This window comes from Odocoileus virginianus, chromosome 1 (assembly GCF_023699985.2).
Source record: "Odocoileus virginianus isolate 20LAN1187 ecotype Illinois chromosome 1, Ovbor_1.2, whole genome shotgun sequence".
Lineage (NCBI taxonomy): Eukaryota > Metazoa > Chordata > Mammalia > Artiodactyla > Cervidae > Odocoileus > Odocoileus virginianus.
This window is the reverse complement of record NC_069674.1, coordinates 50,955,525-50,973,353: the sequence shown is the minus strand read 5'-3', so window position 1 is coordinate 50,973,353 and position 17,829 is coordinate 50,955,525. Positions and strand designations below refer to the sequence as shown.

The 17,829-nt window shown below is 56.9% G+C and overlaps 1 protein-coding gene across 2 annotated transcripts; it reads right to left on the bottom strand.

The window, feature by feature from the left end:
• Positions 1-729: 729 nt before the first annotated feature.
• Positions 730-14,175, bottom strand: AQP1 (aquaporin 1 (Colton blood group)). Of its 2 annotated transcripts, XM_070468179.1 has the most exons (5): positions 13,659-14,175; positions 3,640-3,804; positions 3,229-3,309; positions 2,607-2,765; positions 730-2,374 (listed from the first exon to the last, which is right to left on the bottom strand). In XM_070468179.1, the coding sequence occupies exons 1-5, from the start codon at positions 14,046-14,048 to the stop codon at positions 2,303-2,305; spliced, it is 867 nt and encodes a 288-aa protein (XP_070324280.1). In that variant the 5' UTR covers positions 14,049-14,175; the 3' UTR covers positions 730-2,302. The 2 variants fall into 2 exon arrangements, with proteins under 2 accessions (XP_070324280.1, XP_070324278.1); XM_070468177.1 differs by having other exon boundaries at positions 730-2,765; positions 13,659-14,173.
• Between the last annotated feature and the right edge of the window lie 3,654 nt (positions 14,176-17,829).

The window sequence follows — 17,829 nt, the reverse complement described above, 5'->3', positions numbered from 1 at the left end:
GGCCTTGGGCTATACCAGCACAGGTGTAAAGGCAGGAGCAGACGGAGGGGTCCTTTTCTGGCTTCCTGTCCCCCTGGGGACTGAGGTCAGGCCACTCTGATCTCTTCTGCCCTGGGGATGCCCCATAGTAGTCTGACAAAAACCACGGGAAGATGCCCAGAATGTGGGCATCCTCCCAGAATGTGGCTCATGCTTTCAGAGCAGAGGAACCCTTCACACACACACACACACATACACACACACACAAACACACTCACGCGCCCGCGCGTCTCCCCCCCACCCCCGCCAGGCCCTAAGGAACTGAGGGACTTTTCCCCTCTTAGCTACTGCTCGTCACCTTTCCCCAGCCTCCCCTGCACCTGGCACTAACCTCACTCTGACAGGTGAGTCCACCTCCATCCCCGCCCCCAGGGCTGAGACCCCCAGGCAGAGCCCAGCCCCAGGGCGGGTGGGTCAGAGATGTGCGGGGGGCCAGAGGAAGTGTGGCCCAGCCATCCCTGGTGCTCCCCGGGCTCTATTCTAAGGAGGGGGTCAGAGGGAAGCCTCAAGCTCTCACACTTCAATCCTGCAGGAGCCTTATGTCCCTCAGAGGGAGCTCTGGTTGTGTCCACCCCGAAGACCAGGAGTCCTGGGGTACAGTGGCTCCTCCGCAGACTGGGCCCAAGTTCTCAGACCCAGAGATCCCTTGTGGGAACATGGTGCCCAAAGAAAAACCTTCATTCCAAGGAGTCTGGATGACCTATATTATGTTTATTTTCTTAACATATAATGAAATTCCAATTCCAAAGAGACATATATGCAGAGCAGACAGATGCAGGGTCCTGGGTGCAGCAGCCAGAACAGGACGGGATGGAGCATCCCCTCTCCCCTCCAACACTCCCCTCACCCTTCCTGGCACCTGGTCATTACCCAGGCAGAAATGCAGGATCTGGATCTAAGAGGGCCCAGTCTCACAGTCCAGGGAGTAGCCAGAAACATGGCTCTGGCTGCTAGGCCTGCCAAATCATCATCTTGCTCTGGGTCCTTGGACCCTAGTTTCTTTCTCTGTTAAATGGACTAGAAGCTTTTGCTCAGAAATGGAAGAGAGAGTGTATGGGTGTTAATGATGTGTTGTGACCGTTAAGGGCCTCCTGGTTGTCCTGCTGCTTCCAGAAAACTATGTATTGTGTCTCTCAGTGTTTGTCACCATCATGGCCGTGGGGCATGGGGAGACCTACTCTGGCCCTGGTGGAATTGTATGGAATGTGTAGATAGCTGCCCCCACAAACAGACTGTGCTCAGAATTATCCTTGGGCTGCAGCCATAGCTACTTCATTCGGTCAAGACCAACTCTCCCCTCCAAATAAATGAAGAGGGAAGACTATGGCCTGGGAAGCCTGTGCAGGTCACCCAGCTTCCCCCCAGTGCCTCCAACCAGGACCTCTGGAATAAGGGAGGAATCTGCTTCTCCTCCCACCTTGTCAGCTAGGGGCTCGGAACCCTCTCTGAGGGTCCAGCAAGGACATCTGTCTCCAGGGGCTGACCTTCAGATGACCAAGTGTCCTTCAGTCAACACACCATTACATAATGTTGACTTGTGTCTGCACTGGCAAGAAAAACTGAAGAACCAAATAACGACGAGGGTGATACAGTGATAGGTGGAAAAGATCAACTACAACTCAATGAAGGAACTCGGACATTCCTCCCTCTCCCTCTAGATGATCTTCATTCTGCAACAGCAGGCTCTATCCACTCTCAGCTCTGCTTCCCTAGGAATGGGAACTTCCTACGGTTGGATGAACTGTTGCTCTTTGCTTTGGAACATGTGTGCCTATGTACATGTGTTCACATAGATGTGTAGGTACAACTAAATATTGGGCAAGTGGAAGAAGCAGCGCTGGGCCAGACTAGGTCTTCCAGAATGTGCAGTGTGTCTACACTTACACAATCCTGGAGAGGGGTCTCAGGCCCATGCAGCTCTCCCTGCCCCTGCCTCTTTACAGATGGAGTCACTGAGTCCCCAAGATTGAGACCTTCCCAAGGTCGTATAGCACTTCCGTAGCTGGGGGAGCGGACCTGGAAGCCAGCCGGGCTGCAAGGACGGGCTCTGACTGCCCCCTGACCCCACCACTGCACTTGATGGGGTCTCTCCCCCTCGGAGCATCCTTGGGGCAAGCGCACGTTACAGGAAAGAGGGCCACGCCCGAAAGCACAAAGCGATCACCGAGGAGCCCCAGGCACCTGCAGCAGGTGAGCTGGTGAGCAGTTCTGGGATGGGGGGGCGTGCTTTCTGGCATACCTCACAGTACACTCAGAGGACAACTTAGCAAGGTGGGTCCCTCTCTTTCACCTCCTTTGTGACTTCAAGGGAATGGGTGATTGGGAAATCTTGGTCCTCAGGGATCCCCAAAGCCGGGAAAAGGAGAAAGAGAAAGAAGGTGATAGCAACAGTCCCAAGTCAGGCTTGACCATGCAGGCCCTGCTGATCCTCGGGAAGTGACTTTGGCCAGCTTGTCAGACTGTCTATGATACAGGTTTCACCCCTCCCCTCCCTCTGCCCTCCCCTGCCCCCCCACCCCCCAGGTGGATGCCCAGGCCTAGCCCCCTTATTTGGGCTTCATCTCCACCCTGGAGTTGATGTCGTCGGCATCCAGGTCATACTCCTCCACCTGACCGCTGGTCCACACCTTCACGCGGTCTGTGAGGTCACTGCTGCGTGGGGCCAGGATGAAGTCATAGATGAGCACTGCCAGGGCTGCTCCAATGAACGGCCCCACCCAGAAGATCTAGGAACAGAGAGGACGTGCTCAGAGGGCATCTGATGCGACCTGCTTCCCACGAGAGCCCCAACCCACCCCCCCCCCACCCACTGCATGGCTGCTCCCCAACCTGTGCCTGGGACAGAAAAGACAGTGCTGAATCTCAGCATCTGCAGCCCTCCACCCCTACAACTGGCCCAAGCCAGGACTTAGGTAGTGGTTTTCTCCTTGCTTCTGTGTGACCCAACTCAGCATACCTGGAATGGTCAGACCATGGTCTGATCTGGGAGGGGAGGCTGCCTACACTGCCCTGCCTGAGGTGTGAACCCACCACCCCTTCATCTCAGGCCTCATCTTCCCGAGTTCCTCCCCCTGGCCATCTCTCAGGGCCTCTGTGATGGGAGATGATGTCACAGGGTCGGGGGTGGGTCTACCACAAGGCACCAAAGTCTCCCTCCCACCTGCACGGAGCAGCCCTGTGACCCCTTACCCAGTGGTCCTGGAAATTGTGCGTGATCACCGAGGAGCCGAAGGACCGGGCAGGGTTAATACCACAGCCGGTGTAGTCTATCTGTTGGAGGGAAGGGTCAGGGGGAACAGGAGAGGAGATGGAGAGAAAGAGACAGGGGGCAGGAGGGAGAGGGTGACATGGAGGAAGAAGACCAGAGGGGAAACAGGGCAGTGACCATCAGACCTGGAAGGAGGGTCAGCCAGGCCCTGTGCGTCCCTCTGCAGGGCAGCTGGTCCCCCAACCCTCAGAACGAGCCCTGTCAGAGTCCCACCCCCTGGGCTCAACAGGACATGCCCAGCAGCCTGGCTCCACCCTCCCCACCACCACTCCTACTTGGGAAGATTTCCACCACCACCACCCCCCCCACCCCACCCCGCCCCCGCCGCTCACCGCCAGCAGGTGTCCCAGGGCCACAGAGAAGCCAATGGCCAGGGGGCCGGAGCCCCCGAGGTCGCGGCGCCTCCGGTCAGTGGTGGCCAGCACGCACAGCACCAGCTGCAGAGTCCCGATGATCTCGATGCCCAGGCCCTGGCCCGAGTTCACGCCAGGGGCCAGCTGTGGGGAGAGGGGCGGCGAGCTCAGTGAGCAGAGCAGTGAGGATGGAGTCCCAGGGCCCCTAGGCCCGGGCACCAAAGGCCAGACCTCCAGTGCCCTCAGGGCCCATTGCATCCACCACACTCAAGCACATACAGCCAGCAGTGAGCATCAGGACTTGGCCCCTCGCACACCTGTTGAGGAAGGACCAGCTTGCCCTAAATCCCATGGCATTCTCCCCAGAGGCCAGAGAGGCCTGGAGGCGGGATGGTGCTTCTGCATCCACCTACATCCAGACCAGGGTACACTGGGGGTACCAAGGCCATAGGTGACAGGCAAGCCCTAGAAATGGGAAGAGATGATCAGGGACATTCAGGGACAGTCAAAGAAGAAGAGGAGCAAATGGGTAGGAGAGCCTCCTGGAGACATTTCTTCTCACCCCCACTTCTTGAGCATTCCACCCCATCTCCTGCAGAGGTGGAGAGGGACTTCGGCAGTTAGCTGGCCGCAGCTCCCCGTGTCCATCTCTCCCTTGAGCCTGTGTTCCTCGCAGCCCCCACCTCCGTCTCCTTCCCACCTCTGTCTGTCTCTGCCCTCTGCTGTCTCTCTCCCATTTCCTTTGGGCCCCACCCTCCCTATCTGCCCCCTCCTTCTCCCTCCTGGCCACACAGGCCCCGCCACCACCGTCTGGCTCCCACTTGCTCCTGGGCCACTTTTAGAAACATGACTCATGGAAAAAGAAGGGAATGGGAGCTGCCATGAGGTCACCAGAGCCCTCCCTCTGCAGCCGCAGCCAGGAGACCCCTCCCCAAGGAGCCCGTGCACCATCCCCCATGTGGGGGTCAGTCCCAGGGGCCAAATATGCCCACACAGGGGACCTAGGCCACGTGGGCCAAGGCCCTCTCACAAATATGCCTGGATGTGGCCACGAAGGCTGCTTTCTCCCAGGCAGGGCTGGTGTGTCCAAATAAGACTGAACTTGAACCTTCTTTCTGAGCGGGGTGGGGTTGTCTCCAAGGCCACAGGGCATTTTGCAGAATCCTAGGTGGAGGGCACCCCTCCACCATCCAGAGGTTTTCACAGCCCCACCCTGAGGCCATCTTACAAGAACAATTCTCTTCCCGCCTTTGTCTGCCGCCCTGGATCACAGGGAAAATGACTCATATCCCCTCCCCTCCGTTGCAGCCCCAGCTCTGCGCGTTTTTCCTGGCCGACCCCAGGGCTGCAGCCCCTCGGCTCAGCCAGCCCTCTGGGAAATACCCAGCTTTCTTTGCACCCCAGTGTGGGGCTGTAGAGGTGACCCTGAGTTCAGGTCCCTGCTCTCCTACTTGCTGGCACCATGACCATGGTCTTGCCCCTCTCTGGTCCTCAGTTTCCCCTCTGTAAAGTAGATCTAATTTTCCCTTCCCCATTCTCCAGAGAGGCCAGAAGTTCTAAGGCATGGGGTGGAGGGGGAGGGGCTGTCTTGGGGCATTTGAAGTGTTGCAGGGGCAGGCAGGCTCAGGGTAGTTGTCGTGGCTTTGTTCTGGTTCTTTCTCTCATCCCCAGAACTAGGTGGGGCAGGCAGAACAGGAGGGGCTGTGCTGCTCAGGAGTCTGAAGAGTAGAGTGAGGCCCGCCTGGAGCGGAGATAGGCTCCACGGAGGCCAGGCTGGTGAGGCCAGGCAACTGGCACCAATGCCCATCACATTCACACCTGCCGCTGCCCTCCTGTCTGAGCGCTCGGGGAAGCTCCGGGCTCCTCCTCCCTCGCGCCTCCGCACGCTCTCCTTTGCTCTCCAGGGCCGGCCTAATTGCTAGCTGGCAGAAGTCCTGAAACCAGCCCTTCCACTCTGATTAATGGAATGATCACTCTAAGTGGCTCCTGCCTCATACTCCTCATCCCCACCGCACTCATCACAGTTGTGGTCTGGGCGAGCTCATCTTTCCTGGGTTCCTAACCAGGTCTCAGCCTCTCCGCTCCTGCTCTGCCCAAGAACACCACTTTTCATGCAAAGTGAGCAGACCAGGGGCCCTGGTGCCATGCCCAGTCCACAAGAAGTGATACCTGCCCTGGGGACTCTAAGATGCACCTCATCCTAGCCGCCCAGAGCCCTTAGAATTTGACTGCCCAGAACCACATGGGTTAGTAAATTTCCTCTCCCTAAACCCATTACCACCACCACCATCAGCAGGAAGCCTCCCCTGATTGCTTCTGTGATCTCTCTTTGAACTGCCTAAGAAGTTGTGCTGCTTACGTCTGAGAAAAAAAATCGATCATTCCAAATTGAAACTGATAGTTTAAGGTCTGCTGAAGTTTGACGTTCAGAAAAGAGCAAGTAAAAATTCAGACCCTATGTTCTGATTTTGTTGCTATTGTTGTTATTTCATCTCTCTAAGTCTTTTCTGACTCTTTATGACTCCATGGACTGTAACCCTCCAGGCTCCTCTGTCCATGGGATTCTTCAGGCAAGGATACTGGAGCCAGTTGCCATTTCCCTCTCCAGGGGATCTTCCCAGACCAGGAATCGAACCAGCATCCCCTGTTTGACAAGCAGCTTCTTTACCCCTGAGCCACCTGAGAAGCCCGTGTTCCTGTTTACAACCTATTGAAATTGACACAATTGCATAAATAGGGCTAATCCCAGTTGTGGTTACTTGTTATTGAAAAAAAAGTTTGCACATCCCCAGAGCATTTTGCCCAGCCTAGGTCTTATATTTCACTAATTAAGGCCCCAAAAAAAGGGGGGGGGGGTAACAATTTTCGGAGCACAAGTATAAATAAGAGAAAAAGCCAGACATTTAATCTTAAGCATCAGAGAGATGCAAACTCTCCAGTTTTATATCAAACCCATTGAAGCTCACTCTCAAGGTTCAGTTCAGATTCCACCATCATCAATTCCAATTCAGTATCAAGAAGTTTTCTCAGGTCCCTGGCTGGAATTAACCTCTGCTTCCACTCATCAAGCCCTCACTAAACAGCTTGCAAATCTTGCAGAAAAGTAAACTTTCTGTCACCTATCGGGTGCCTCAGAACCCCTGGCTTGGGAACTCAGTGGGGACAGAATGTGGACACCATCTCATCTCCCTGCCCAGACCTCGAAGGGACACTTACTGTGTGGAGACAGAAGAGGCAGACAAGGAAATTTCTTGGAGGCCCAGTGGTTAGGACTCTGCACTTTTCACTGCTGAGGGCCTGGGTTCGATTCCTGGTCAGGGAAGTAAGATCCTCCAAGCTGTTCGGTGTGGCCCCTCTCCCCCAAAAGAAGTGGCAGATTATGTTAATTTTCTAGCATTTCCACCCACTCTAGAGGGAAGTTCTCCAGAGCCAGGGCTGGTTCATTTGCTTTCTAGCTGGGAGATTGCAGGCCAGTATTAGTCTCTGTGGACCTTGCAGAGCAGCCTGCTCAAGACTCTGTGAGATGACAGATGCGGAGGTCAAGGCCTAGGAAGGAGATGGCAACACCAGAATTCTTGCCCCAGAGTATATGCTGCCTACGTTCACAGGCAAAGGTGCTGGCTACCTATGCACCTGGCTAAAGGTCCTCTCTGTTGCCACCTTAGACTGAGGAGCTGGCAGAAGATGTTCTGTAGCTGCCAGGTTGTCCCAGGCCCCAGGGTGGCACAGAACTGACCTCTCTAGGCAATGAACTTCGAACCCTCCTCTCCCTTGCTGCCCATGAGCAGACTGATCAAAGTGACTTCTGAGGCCCAAGGCCCCAGCATGACCTGAGCATCCTGTTGTCCCACCCTTTCTGAACCAGGCCTGGCTGGGCTCTGGGCATCCATTAAAGAACAAGACATCAAGGACCGCCCCACCCACCCGCTGCCTGCAAGACTCAGTATCCCAGTGAGGGGGACCTCAGTGAGCCCCCTCCCCAAGTATCACCCTTTCATCAGTGATTTTTCAAGCGCGCAGGTGCCTCTGGGTATCCATGGCTTTGTGTGCCTCTCTGTGTCTCTCTACACTGCTCTCTGCAGAGTCTCTGGGTGACCACATATGTCCAGGTGTGACTCTTATTTTTCCTTAGACATAAAGAGGTTTATTAGACACTAAGTAAGTGAAAAGTCTATCTAACAGTTATAAAAGTTCTCAACCTGTATGCACTAAAGAATACAACCTAGAAATAGGTGACACAAAAGTTGACAGAATTACAAAAAGAAAATGATCAATCCACTGCCATAGTGAAGGGGTTTAACAACCCTCTCTTAGAAACCGACTGAGGGAAGTGTCAATAATATAAACAGCAAGAACAGGGAAGATTTGAACCACATAACTAACAAGCTTGATTTAAGGAAAATACATAATCCCTGCACTTCCAAATTCAAGAATATACCCTCTTTTTCAGCCCACGGGGGACATTCAAACTAGTCATTTATTAACCCTACTAGGCAGGACGCCGTTTCTTACAGAGGTGGGCTCTGGGGGTGGGGCGGGGAGGGCTCTCTGTGTGGCCTTCGGTGTCTGTCTTGTGAGTCTAGTGGCATTTCTGAGTTGTCACCCTGTCCCCGTGTGCTGCCTTCCCACATACATGTCCACCGCTGGCTGGGGATGGGGGAGGAGAAGGGATGGAAGCACCCTTGAGTAAAAGAGAAAGAAGCAGGTCTCAAAGTGCCCTTTATTTGCTCTCAGAAGCCATTTCATCTTCCTGACAAGGAACAATACACAAAGCAAGGGCTTCCTCCTTCCCTCCTTCCTTCTTTCCTCGCTTGAGGGCAGCCCCCGCCTTCCTGCTTGGGAAAGGAAGAGGTACCATTGAGGGACCCCCCACTCCACCCTCCTAGGGTCCCAGGGCTTGAGGGGGACCACCCAGGCTTCAAAATGTGCTTCGCGCCCGCCCATGTGTGTGTGTGTGTGTGTGTGTGTGTGTGTGTGTGCTCCTGTGTGCATCATATCGCTGTGACCGTGCACGCACACATGTCTGCCAGTGCAGCGTTAAGTAAGTGCAATTTGCAGAGATTTTCACGGGTTGTAGGCAGGCGGCTGGGGTCACAGTCCTGCTCCACCATCATCTGCTGCACAATCTTGAGTGACTCCACCCATCTGTGAGCCGTGGTTTCCTTATCAGTAAAATGGAGGCCTCAGCCTAGATTATAGCCCCAAACTGTCTCTAGGATTCCTTGCTGCCTGATATGGGGCCCCTTCCCCCAAGACCTGCGGTCACCCTCCAGGCTAGGGTCCTGAGTGCAGGATTCCCCACCTGGCCATGTGAACGGCTGGTCTCCGCATGGCACAGAGCCTGTCATAGGGCCTCCCGCCCACCTAGAACTGTTAGATGGCCCCCACCACTGCCCCCCGCAACAAGAGCCACATGCCTCAGAGCCACAGCTGCCCGACACACCCTACCTGCACAGCCCTGGTGACCAGGAACTTGTTGATTTGGAAGCTGTCCCTCTCCAATTTAAAATAGTAAGTTCTTTCTTTACCCTGAGCAGACACCAGCCCCGGGTTGTCCTGATGGTGGGGTTTCAGGCACTGAAAGCACGTGCTTATGGAAACGGGCATTTTCCCGCCTTTGCTACCAGCTTGTGAGCTGTTTTCAGCCTCAGGGTGTACTTGCCCACTGGCCCGCAGCTCCTCGGATGTGTGAAGGAAGCCCCTCACTCACCCCTGGGGAGCCACCAGGGTTAAGGAGCCCCTCTGAACCCGGACAGAGGGTCTGGCTGAGGGAACTTTGCCTGCCCTGATCTGCAGTTGTGTGGCCTCAGCCCACACCCATTCAGGAGACCTCAGAAATATCCGTTCTTCCAGAGGGCAGGGACCATGGCCCCCAGGGGGGCTCTGCCAGCAAGAACCAAGGGCTCCTTGTGCCTCCAGGAAAGCTTGCCCAAACCAGTTTTCAAGGTGCAGGCAGGGGGCATGTCTGAGCTGCTTGGGGGAAGCCCTAGGAGGGTAAGGCTAAAGGCACCCTGCTGGGAGGGGCCCTAGAGAAAGTGGGAACACCATGTGGGCCTGAGGTCAGGTTGGGGGAGACTGCATGGGATTGGCGTACACTAATGCAGTGAGGGAAGGCTGTGACCTGGGTTGGGGAGAACAATGGCACAAGGTGAATCCTTGTCCCGCAGTCTGAGGGACCCTGATGGGCCATATCCCCTCTCAGGGCATAGTCTCTTCACAGGAGGATTCCCAGAGCAAGCCCTGGTTAGGGGCCAGTGTCATGATGGACGATATGGGGCTGGCAGGGCAGCTCCAAGGGCTCTAATGGGGAAACCGCCTCAGAATTTTCCATGGTAAGGAAAGTCTCCACCGCAAAGCTCCTGCCTCTCTCTGCGCTTCCCCCTCATCGGGCTCTGGCTGGAAACAGTAATTACATGTCCCATCTGTGGCACCACCACCCAGCCCCCAGCCCACTCCCTGGACAGGGCCATCGGAAAACTGGCTTCCCTTTCCCCAGTCCACCCTCAACTCCGGGGGAGGCGGAGGGCTCTCAACGCTGGAAGACCTGGTGGCGTGGGGAAGAGGGGTTGGGGGGTTGGGGGGTGCCCTCATTCTGTGGTTGGAAAACGGAGGCTCAGGAAGCTGGGGAAGCGGAAAGTTTGGGGCTAAAGTCAGGTCCCAGATGCAACAAGTAGAAGTGGTTCCCCAGGCAGTCAGGCCCATCTTCAATGGGGCTGAGAAAAGACCCCCAAATAAGGGAGGTTTGCACTCTGCCTGAGCTCCCAAAGAGGCTGAATCCACAGGCTCCGGGACGCAGGCAGACGCCGACCTAAATCCTGAATCCTCATTGCTCTCTAGAGCGCCAGCCTCCCACCATGATCCATCTCCCAACCCGACCCCCACATCAGCCACACCCTGTGATTCTCAGACCATGACCTCCTCTGCAGGAAACCCCTTCCTTCCACCCTGGAATCTCTACTTTTAGGCTCCCAGGACACCTCTTCCTTGAAGGCCTCCTGGCCCTCACCACAGCTCGAGGTCAGAAGTTCCCAGGTGCCCTGACACGTCTTATCACACCTGCCTCCTGCCCCCTATCAGTGACAGATGCACAGCGGCCTTATCTTGCTCGGGACCATGGACTTCTCAGAGCAGGGAGCGGCCTGACTCAGCCCCGAATTTAGTCTGCAGTAGTGAAAGTCATGTTTTCAGCAGACATAGGTGAGCAAGCAAGAGAGGGGAAGAGTGAAACGAGCTGGTGAGTGGTCAGAATTTCAAGGTTCGAGAGCATCTTCTACTTCCCAGCTCCCAGCCACGCCTTGCGATACACCCATTCCACAGATGGGACCTGGACCACACAGATGAGGTGGCTTGCCTGAAATCACACTGAACTAGGACAGGGCAGGCCAGGCACCAGCTGCTGCCTATCTTTCACTCTAGAAATAAACTCAGGGTCTGGTTTTGAGAACCAGCTAGGATGTGGCAGGATGCAGAGAGGTCCATGGTCTCTCCAGGGCATATCCTGAGCCCTGACTCAGTGAGGAGAAAGTTTTCTCCAACATATCCCCATGGGACACCCCCTGACTCACTCCAACCACTTCCTGCCACTTCTTTCCCTATTTTCCTTGAAAATCTCCATGCCAACAACTGGTTTGGGCTGGGAGAGGCCCGGGACTCAAGGGGCTAGGGGAAACCTCTCCTAGAGCTTGGAGGAAAGAGCATGTCGCCTGCTGTGTAGACTCATCTGTGCCCTTTTTGAGGTATTGAGGCCACCTCCCAGGCCCCTTTAGATCCCAGGCTCAGTGTTCTGAACCCTTTCTGAGTTCTTCAGCCCAAAACACGTGTTTCTGAACCCCAAACTTTCATGGTGGGGCCAGGGCAATCCCTGGGCTCCCACCTCAGTATTCACTGCCCTTATGTTCAGCCTGGCACTTCTTGGGCTCCTCTTAGCCAGTCCCTCCTGTGAAGAGTGATAAACTCAAGTCCACAAAGTGAGCTTGCTGGCAGTATGGGTGTGGCCAAGAGATATCAAGAGACCTAGGTCCCCTCTTGGAGACTTAAGGGCTCTCAGCTCCAAGAAAGTCAACAAGTAAGCAGTCAGGCCTTGAACCCAATTTGTCTGCTTCCCTGCCCAGGGTTGAGTTCCCTTTTCTTCCTCTCCTGCAAACCCACCCAGCTCAGGTATTGGGGAAACTGGAAACATGGAGGCTGGTGAGGGGAAAAGACACTGAATCAGGGTGTGGCCAGATCAAGATTGCACAGGGATGCTTGCCCTCCTCAAGTCTGCCTGGGATGCCTGTGTGAGAGAACAGAGTCACCAGCAGATGCCTGGCCTGACTCGCCCTGGAGAAGGAAGGTCAAGAGGGGGCTAGAAGGCCCGGGGAGACCCTATTCATCCCCAAGAAGGATCCCTTCCCCTTGCCCATCATACCCAGCTGAGCCCTGCGGTGATCCTGACCCTACTCCTTGGGCATGCCCTGAGGTTGCCCGGCTCTGCCCCCACTAGAGAGACAGGCCCGGAGGACCTTACACCCACAGAGACCACATCTTCCTTGACTAAAGTTTAAATTCCAGCCCGAAGGGCTAACCTTCAATCCTGGACTGGGTGAAGTGTCACGGTGACACAAGGAGTGCTAATCCCTGCTTGGCAGGGTCATGCCAACTGCCATCTGCGTGGACCTTTGCAGCCGTAGCACCAGGATCTGGACTTTGGCTGGGAAGCGGGAGGACGTTTTCTTGTCTAATCACCCTGCCGCTCTTTCTGTGGAGCCTTTAGCCGGCTCCCTAACTGTCCCCACACCCGCCTGCCTTGCCCAGGCCCCGCCAACACAGACCTGATCTGATTCCTTCTCTCTCCCTCCCTGTGAAAACACCTCCTTGGGCACTCTGAGATCTCCTCCAAGCCTTCCTTGGCCTCTCAGGCCAAATTTTCCCCCTGCTGTGGCCCAAGCCAGGTCTGAGTTTGCACTTGGCTGAGGGTCTGGAAAAGCCCAGGTCGGCGACAGCAGGCAGCTGCCTGCCAACGGCCAATTAGCTGTGCTAAGCGGCCCGGGAGGAATTCTTTTCTGCAGCTTCCACCCAGTCGCCCACATCTGCTTATCATGAGTGCCCCCAGGTCAGGCCCGAGCAGTGGGCACACGCAGGTATGCGCTCACCTCCAGACACACTTACACCGCAGCACTGACACGCTCACAGATACACTTTCAGAAGTAACACAGCCAGCTTTCACAGGTTCGGAGACCCATGCCAGCATCCACATGTGCACACACTGCTCACAGACACAAATACACGCGCCACACCTCTCTGTGTCCGGTGATAGACCGCAGACCCAGAGATGGAAGATGTGCATCTCCATCAGAGCGGAGGTGAGATGTCCCTGCTCTGGCCCCCACCATTTGCTGCAATCCAGGAAAGTCACCTGCAGGCTGTCCTGAAACTGTTTTTACCTCCCATTTTTGTCCCATTCCCGGAGCCAGCAGAGCAAGAGGAGCTTTTTCCTTGAAGGCAGTTTGTTTGGGGACCTGTGTGAAGGTGGGGCTGCCTAGATGCTTGAGGAGCCCCTCTGGGAGAGTTCTGCTCACACAGGATTGTGTGGCCAGCTGCAGACATGCCGGATGTGTGGTCCAGGGAGACTGGGGGCAGCAGGCAGAGTGTAAGGGGGTCCAGGCTGCGTGGGGGAGGGAGCCGCTGCCCAGACGGGGCTGAGCGGAGGGAGGGGAAGAAACTGCAGCCCAGGGGTGAGGAGCTGCTGGCCCCACTGTTAGCTGCCTCCAGAGCTTATTCCCCACAATAGAGACCCGCAGGGGACATGGCAAGACCATTATGCTCTGGGTCTCAGCTTCCCACAGTGCCTGGCAAAAAACAGACTCTAGCTGAGTTCCAGGTACAGCTCTGCCTGACCTCCCACAACCTCTCATCCTCTCTGTTCCTCAGTGTCCCCATCTGCACAATGGGTGGAGGATGAGACGAACCCATCTCAGCACCATTCTAGAGCCCCCAGAGCCTGGGGCCACCCCACTCACCGCATTGAGGCCAAGCGAGTTGTCAGGCAGAGAGGAGGTGATGCCCGAGAGGATGGCAGTGGCGACGATGGCCCCCACGCACTGGGCAATGATGTACATGATGGCCCGGAGGACACTGATCTGGCAGCTAAGCAGAAGCCCCAGCGTGACGGCTGGGTTGAGGTGGGCACCGCTGATGTGGCCCACACTCTGGGCCATCGTGGCGATGCTCAACCCAAAGGCCAGTGACACCTTCACGTTATCCTGGACTGCACCTGTCGTCTGGTTGCTCTTTATTGGGTAGTGGAAACCCAGGGCTGAACCAATGCTGATGAAGACGAAGAGGGTCATGGCCAGGAACTCGGCCACCACCGCCCTCCAAAAGAGCTTCTTCTTGAACTCGCTGGCCATGCTGGCAGGGGGCTTGGCTTGAGACCGCTGCCTGTGCTCGCCTCCCTCTGAGAACTGAGCCACAGCCTGGGCTGGGCCTATTTATAGGGCCCCGGGGGGAGGAGAAGGGGGGAGCACAAAGGGAGGAAGGCCTCTCCTTGCTCCTGGCCCGCCCCACAGTGCACAGGCCTCCTCTCAGCGATGGATGCAGACACAGCTCTGCTGTCGGACTGCCAACTTTTTTTCCCTTCCTCCTCTCTCCCCTCCCTCCCTCTCTCCCTCCGCCCTCAGCCCTGCCCAGCCCGAGGAGGCAGGCAGGAGGCAGCCACTGCTCTAATAGGCTTTGAGAAATTCCTCCAAGTTGGCCCCACTCAGGGGGCCAGAGAAATCCAGGTGTCCCCGCCCTGTGTGCAAAGCTCAGGGGTGCCGGAAGGCAAAGCCAGGCCTCCAATGGACAGGGCAGGGTGAGCGGCAGGGATCAGCAGGTGGACATTGCCCTCCAGGAGGCGGGCACCATGACCCTGCTGGCCTGGCATCCCCATCCCACTCCAGAGTGACGTTAGCCTGGAGCCCACAGGTCCTGGGGTTCCTAGGGGCTGTCTGTGCCTCCACACCTGGTTCAGACCTGGCCACTGGATGTCACTGTAGGAATAGCCCAGGGCCCCCAGCCCCACCAGCCAGATCTCAGCTGATGGAGACCCGGCAACACCAGAGGGTACAGAGAGCTCGTCTGTGGACCACCCCCAACACTCCAGTCAAGGGCAGGCCTGAGATAGGTGAGAATATGGAAGGCCCCCACTCTGGGAGCCCTCAAGCTTCTGGAGCAATTTGAGCAAATGATCTTGGGGCAGGAGCAGATGAGGAAGAGGAGATGAGCAGATGAGCAGAGGAGGAAGGAAGGCAGGTGAGGATATTCATCTCAAAGACTGTCATTCTGGCCGACCACAGGGGAGACAGAAGGAATGGCAGACTAATCTGGAGACTAGAGGCCTGGGGTTGGCAGTGGGGACGAGGGAGCATGAAAGTGAGGGACGGAAAGACGCAGAGAGAAGGTTGAGGGAAAGGAGACAGAGAGAGAAGGATGGACAGAGAAGAAGAATCAGCAGAAGTGGAAGTGAAAGGGCCAGATCCCCAGGCAGAGACCGGGAGGTGGGTCCGGCTGAGTAAGAGAGACAGAGAGGGCGTGCAGAGTGAACAGACAACCTGGAGAGAGGGGAGACGGGACTGGACCCAGAGGCAAGAGTCCAAAAGAGAAAGATGAGCAAGCAGGAGGGGTTGGGGGAGGGATCAGACAGTGTCCCCAGCAGGGGAGGGGCAGAGGCTGCCCTGCAGACCATCCACACCCCCACCCCGCCCCATAGTCCAGCCTCTACCCTGTGCGGGCCCCAAACCAGATGCCCGGAGGCAGCCGAGGAAATGAGAAGAGACTGAACCCATGGGCCAGGAGCCCGGTGAGGGGCCGCCAGCCTGCTGCACGTTATCCTGTGAGAAGAGGAGCCAGGTGGGGCCCAGGGTGAGGTTGGACCCACGAGGGAAGGGCCTTCCCAGCGCTCTCCTACCTGCCTCACCACAGCCCTACCTCATGTACACCATGAGAATGCTGGCTTCTCCCCATTTTACAGGTGGGAAACTGAGGCCCAGTGAGGGGAAGGGCTTCTCTGAGTTCTGCGCGTGTCGAGGGGCCATCTGCAGAAGATGATGCTGGCCCTCACTGGCCTCCCTCCTGCCTGACTGCAGCGCACCAGAGCTGCCCTCGCCCTGGGGTCAGCGGTCAGCCTGGTGTTTACTGGGAGAGGAGGCCCTCTGGGGTGGAGCTGCGGGGAGCTGTGTGCCCCTAAGCACACCTAAGTGTCTGTAAATACAGGATGGAGTGGACGTGAGGCAGGGAGGCAGCATGGTGGCGACGGGCCCAGCCTGTCCAGAGAGCCCTGTGGCCGGAGGTAATTGGTGCCTTATTAACCGTCTGAGAGAGGGAGCCAGCCCCACTGGGCCACTTCCCGGAACCTCCTCCACATCCTTCACTCTGGGCAGGCCCAGCTCGGCTCTCCACACCCTGGGAGGCTCCTTGGTCCCTAGCCCTGGCCCCGTGGCCTAGTGGCCACCATGCCCCTCAGTGAAGGGTCCTCTGGTCAGTTCCAAGCCTCCGACCAGAGCTCCCTCCACGTGGCCAGGATTCCCGCACTCTCAGGCTTTGCCGGATGGCCTGTTTAGCCTCAGACCAGGCTCTGAGGACAAGGTTGGGATGCACCTCAGAGCAGGGTCTTCTGGAGCAGGACTGTTCCCTTCAAGACACGGACTCCATGTCCACCAAGGAGGGGCACACACCCTTGGCTTGGGCAGCGACCAGCTCTGACGCCAGTAGGTGCTGGGACCTAGCCAGGAGGGCTCGAGGGAGGCAGCGGGGGGAGAGCTGACCAGCCCCACAGGGGCCACTAGACAGACTGGTGTGGGGGCGCAGCACCCCAGAGACAGGAACAGGAGTCTGCTCAGGCCTGTGTGGGCTTCGGGTTCTGTGACAGTGTCCACGGGCCAGGTCAGGATCCAGGCATCTTGTGTTACTGTGCATGGGGTTGAGGGTTGCCTGGGAAGTACTAATTCACCCAATAAATAATTATTGAGCACTTTTCAAGCGCCAGACACCGTTCTGGGCACTGGGGGGACAACTACAACCCGATGGCCCAGCTCCTTGTCCCCCTGAAGCCCAGCATATGAGCCTGCAGGTTCTGTGTGGGTGACCAAGCTTGTGACAGTGAGGGCATATGTGTGTGAGTGTGTACTTGCCAGAGGCCCACGTCCATCTGGAGCTGGGCAGGAGATGGGGGATGTGGAGGGGTTGTGACAAAGCAATTTGCCCAGGGAAATTAGGCAGCCACCAATCTCAGAATATTATGAGGGTCCTCGGGGCAGTACCCTCCAGCCCCCTGCAGTTCCTACCCCCTCTCCCAGGCCAGCGTGGCAGCTGCCTTCCTTTGGATGAAGGCACTGCCATCAGCAGGAGGCGCCATCAGAGTGCAGGCATCTCCAGAACAATGGCAGGCATCTCTCCTCGTTGGCCCCCCATCTCCCATTCTGCAAAAGGGCCTCTGTGGCTGTGTCCTGGCTATTTCAATGGGGACGGGGGAGCCACAGATCATCGCTGGTCAGCCACAAATCCAGCCCAACCAGGGAAGGAAAAAATGGAAACAGCCTTTATCTGAAGGCCCCTCTTCACCACAACCCTGGGAGGCTGAAACAGTAAGAGGTTTGCCAAGGAATGACAGAGCTGGGGGACTCAGGAACCCCAGTCTGGTTCTCTGCCAGCCTATCAGGGCCCCTAAGAGGAAACCCCAGTTCTGCTGGCCCAGGAACAAGTACAAGGACTGGGGAAGCTGGCCTCAGAGGCCCTAGGATGGGTGAGGGGTGTGTGTGAGGACCACCTGCAACTTCCCAACATAATTTGGGTAGGGTCAGGGGTGCATGGGGAAGGGAACATCAGGGAGAGAGTGGGTACATGGAGAAGCTGGGAGTCACCTGTGCAGCCCCACCAGCTGGGGAGCTTGGGCTCCAAGGAGAGCGCTTCCCCCACCCAGTTCTCCCTCCGTGCGGCCTGGCTCAGGCTCCGCGGCCCTCCCATGGGCAGTGGTGTGGGCCTGGCCTCCAGAACCCACAGGCCTGAGCCAGGCTACATAAGGGGGGAGACTGCCCCCCTCCCCCGCCCCTGAGGCCTGGGCACTGTCTGGCCCTGCCGGATCAGCGGCCTCAGCAAACGCTTTTCCAGATGTGCCTTCTTCTTCCTGACGTGCCCCGGAGACCTGCCTTCCAG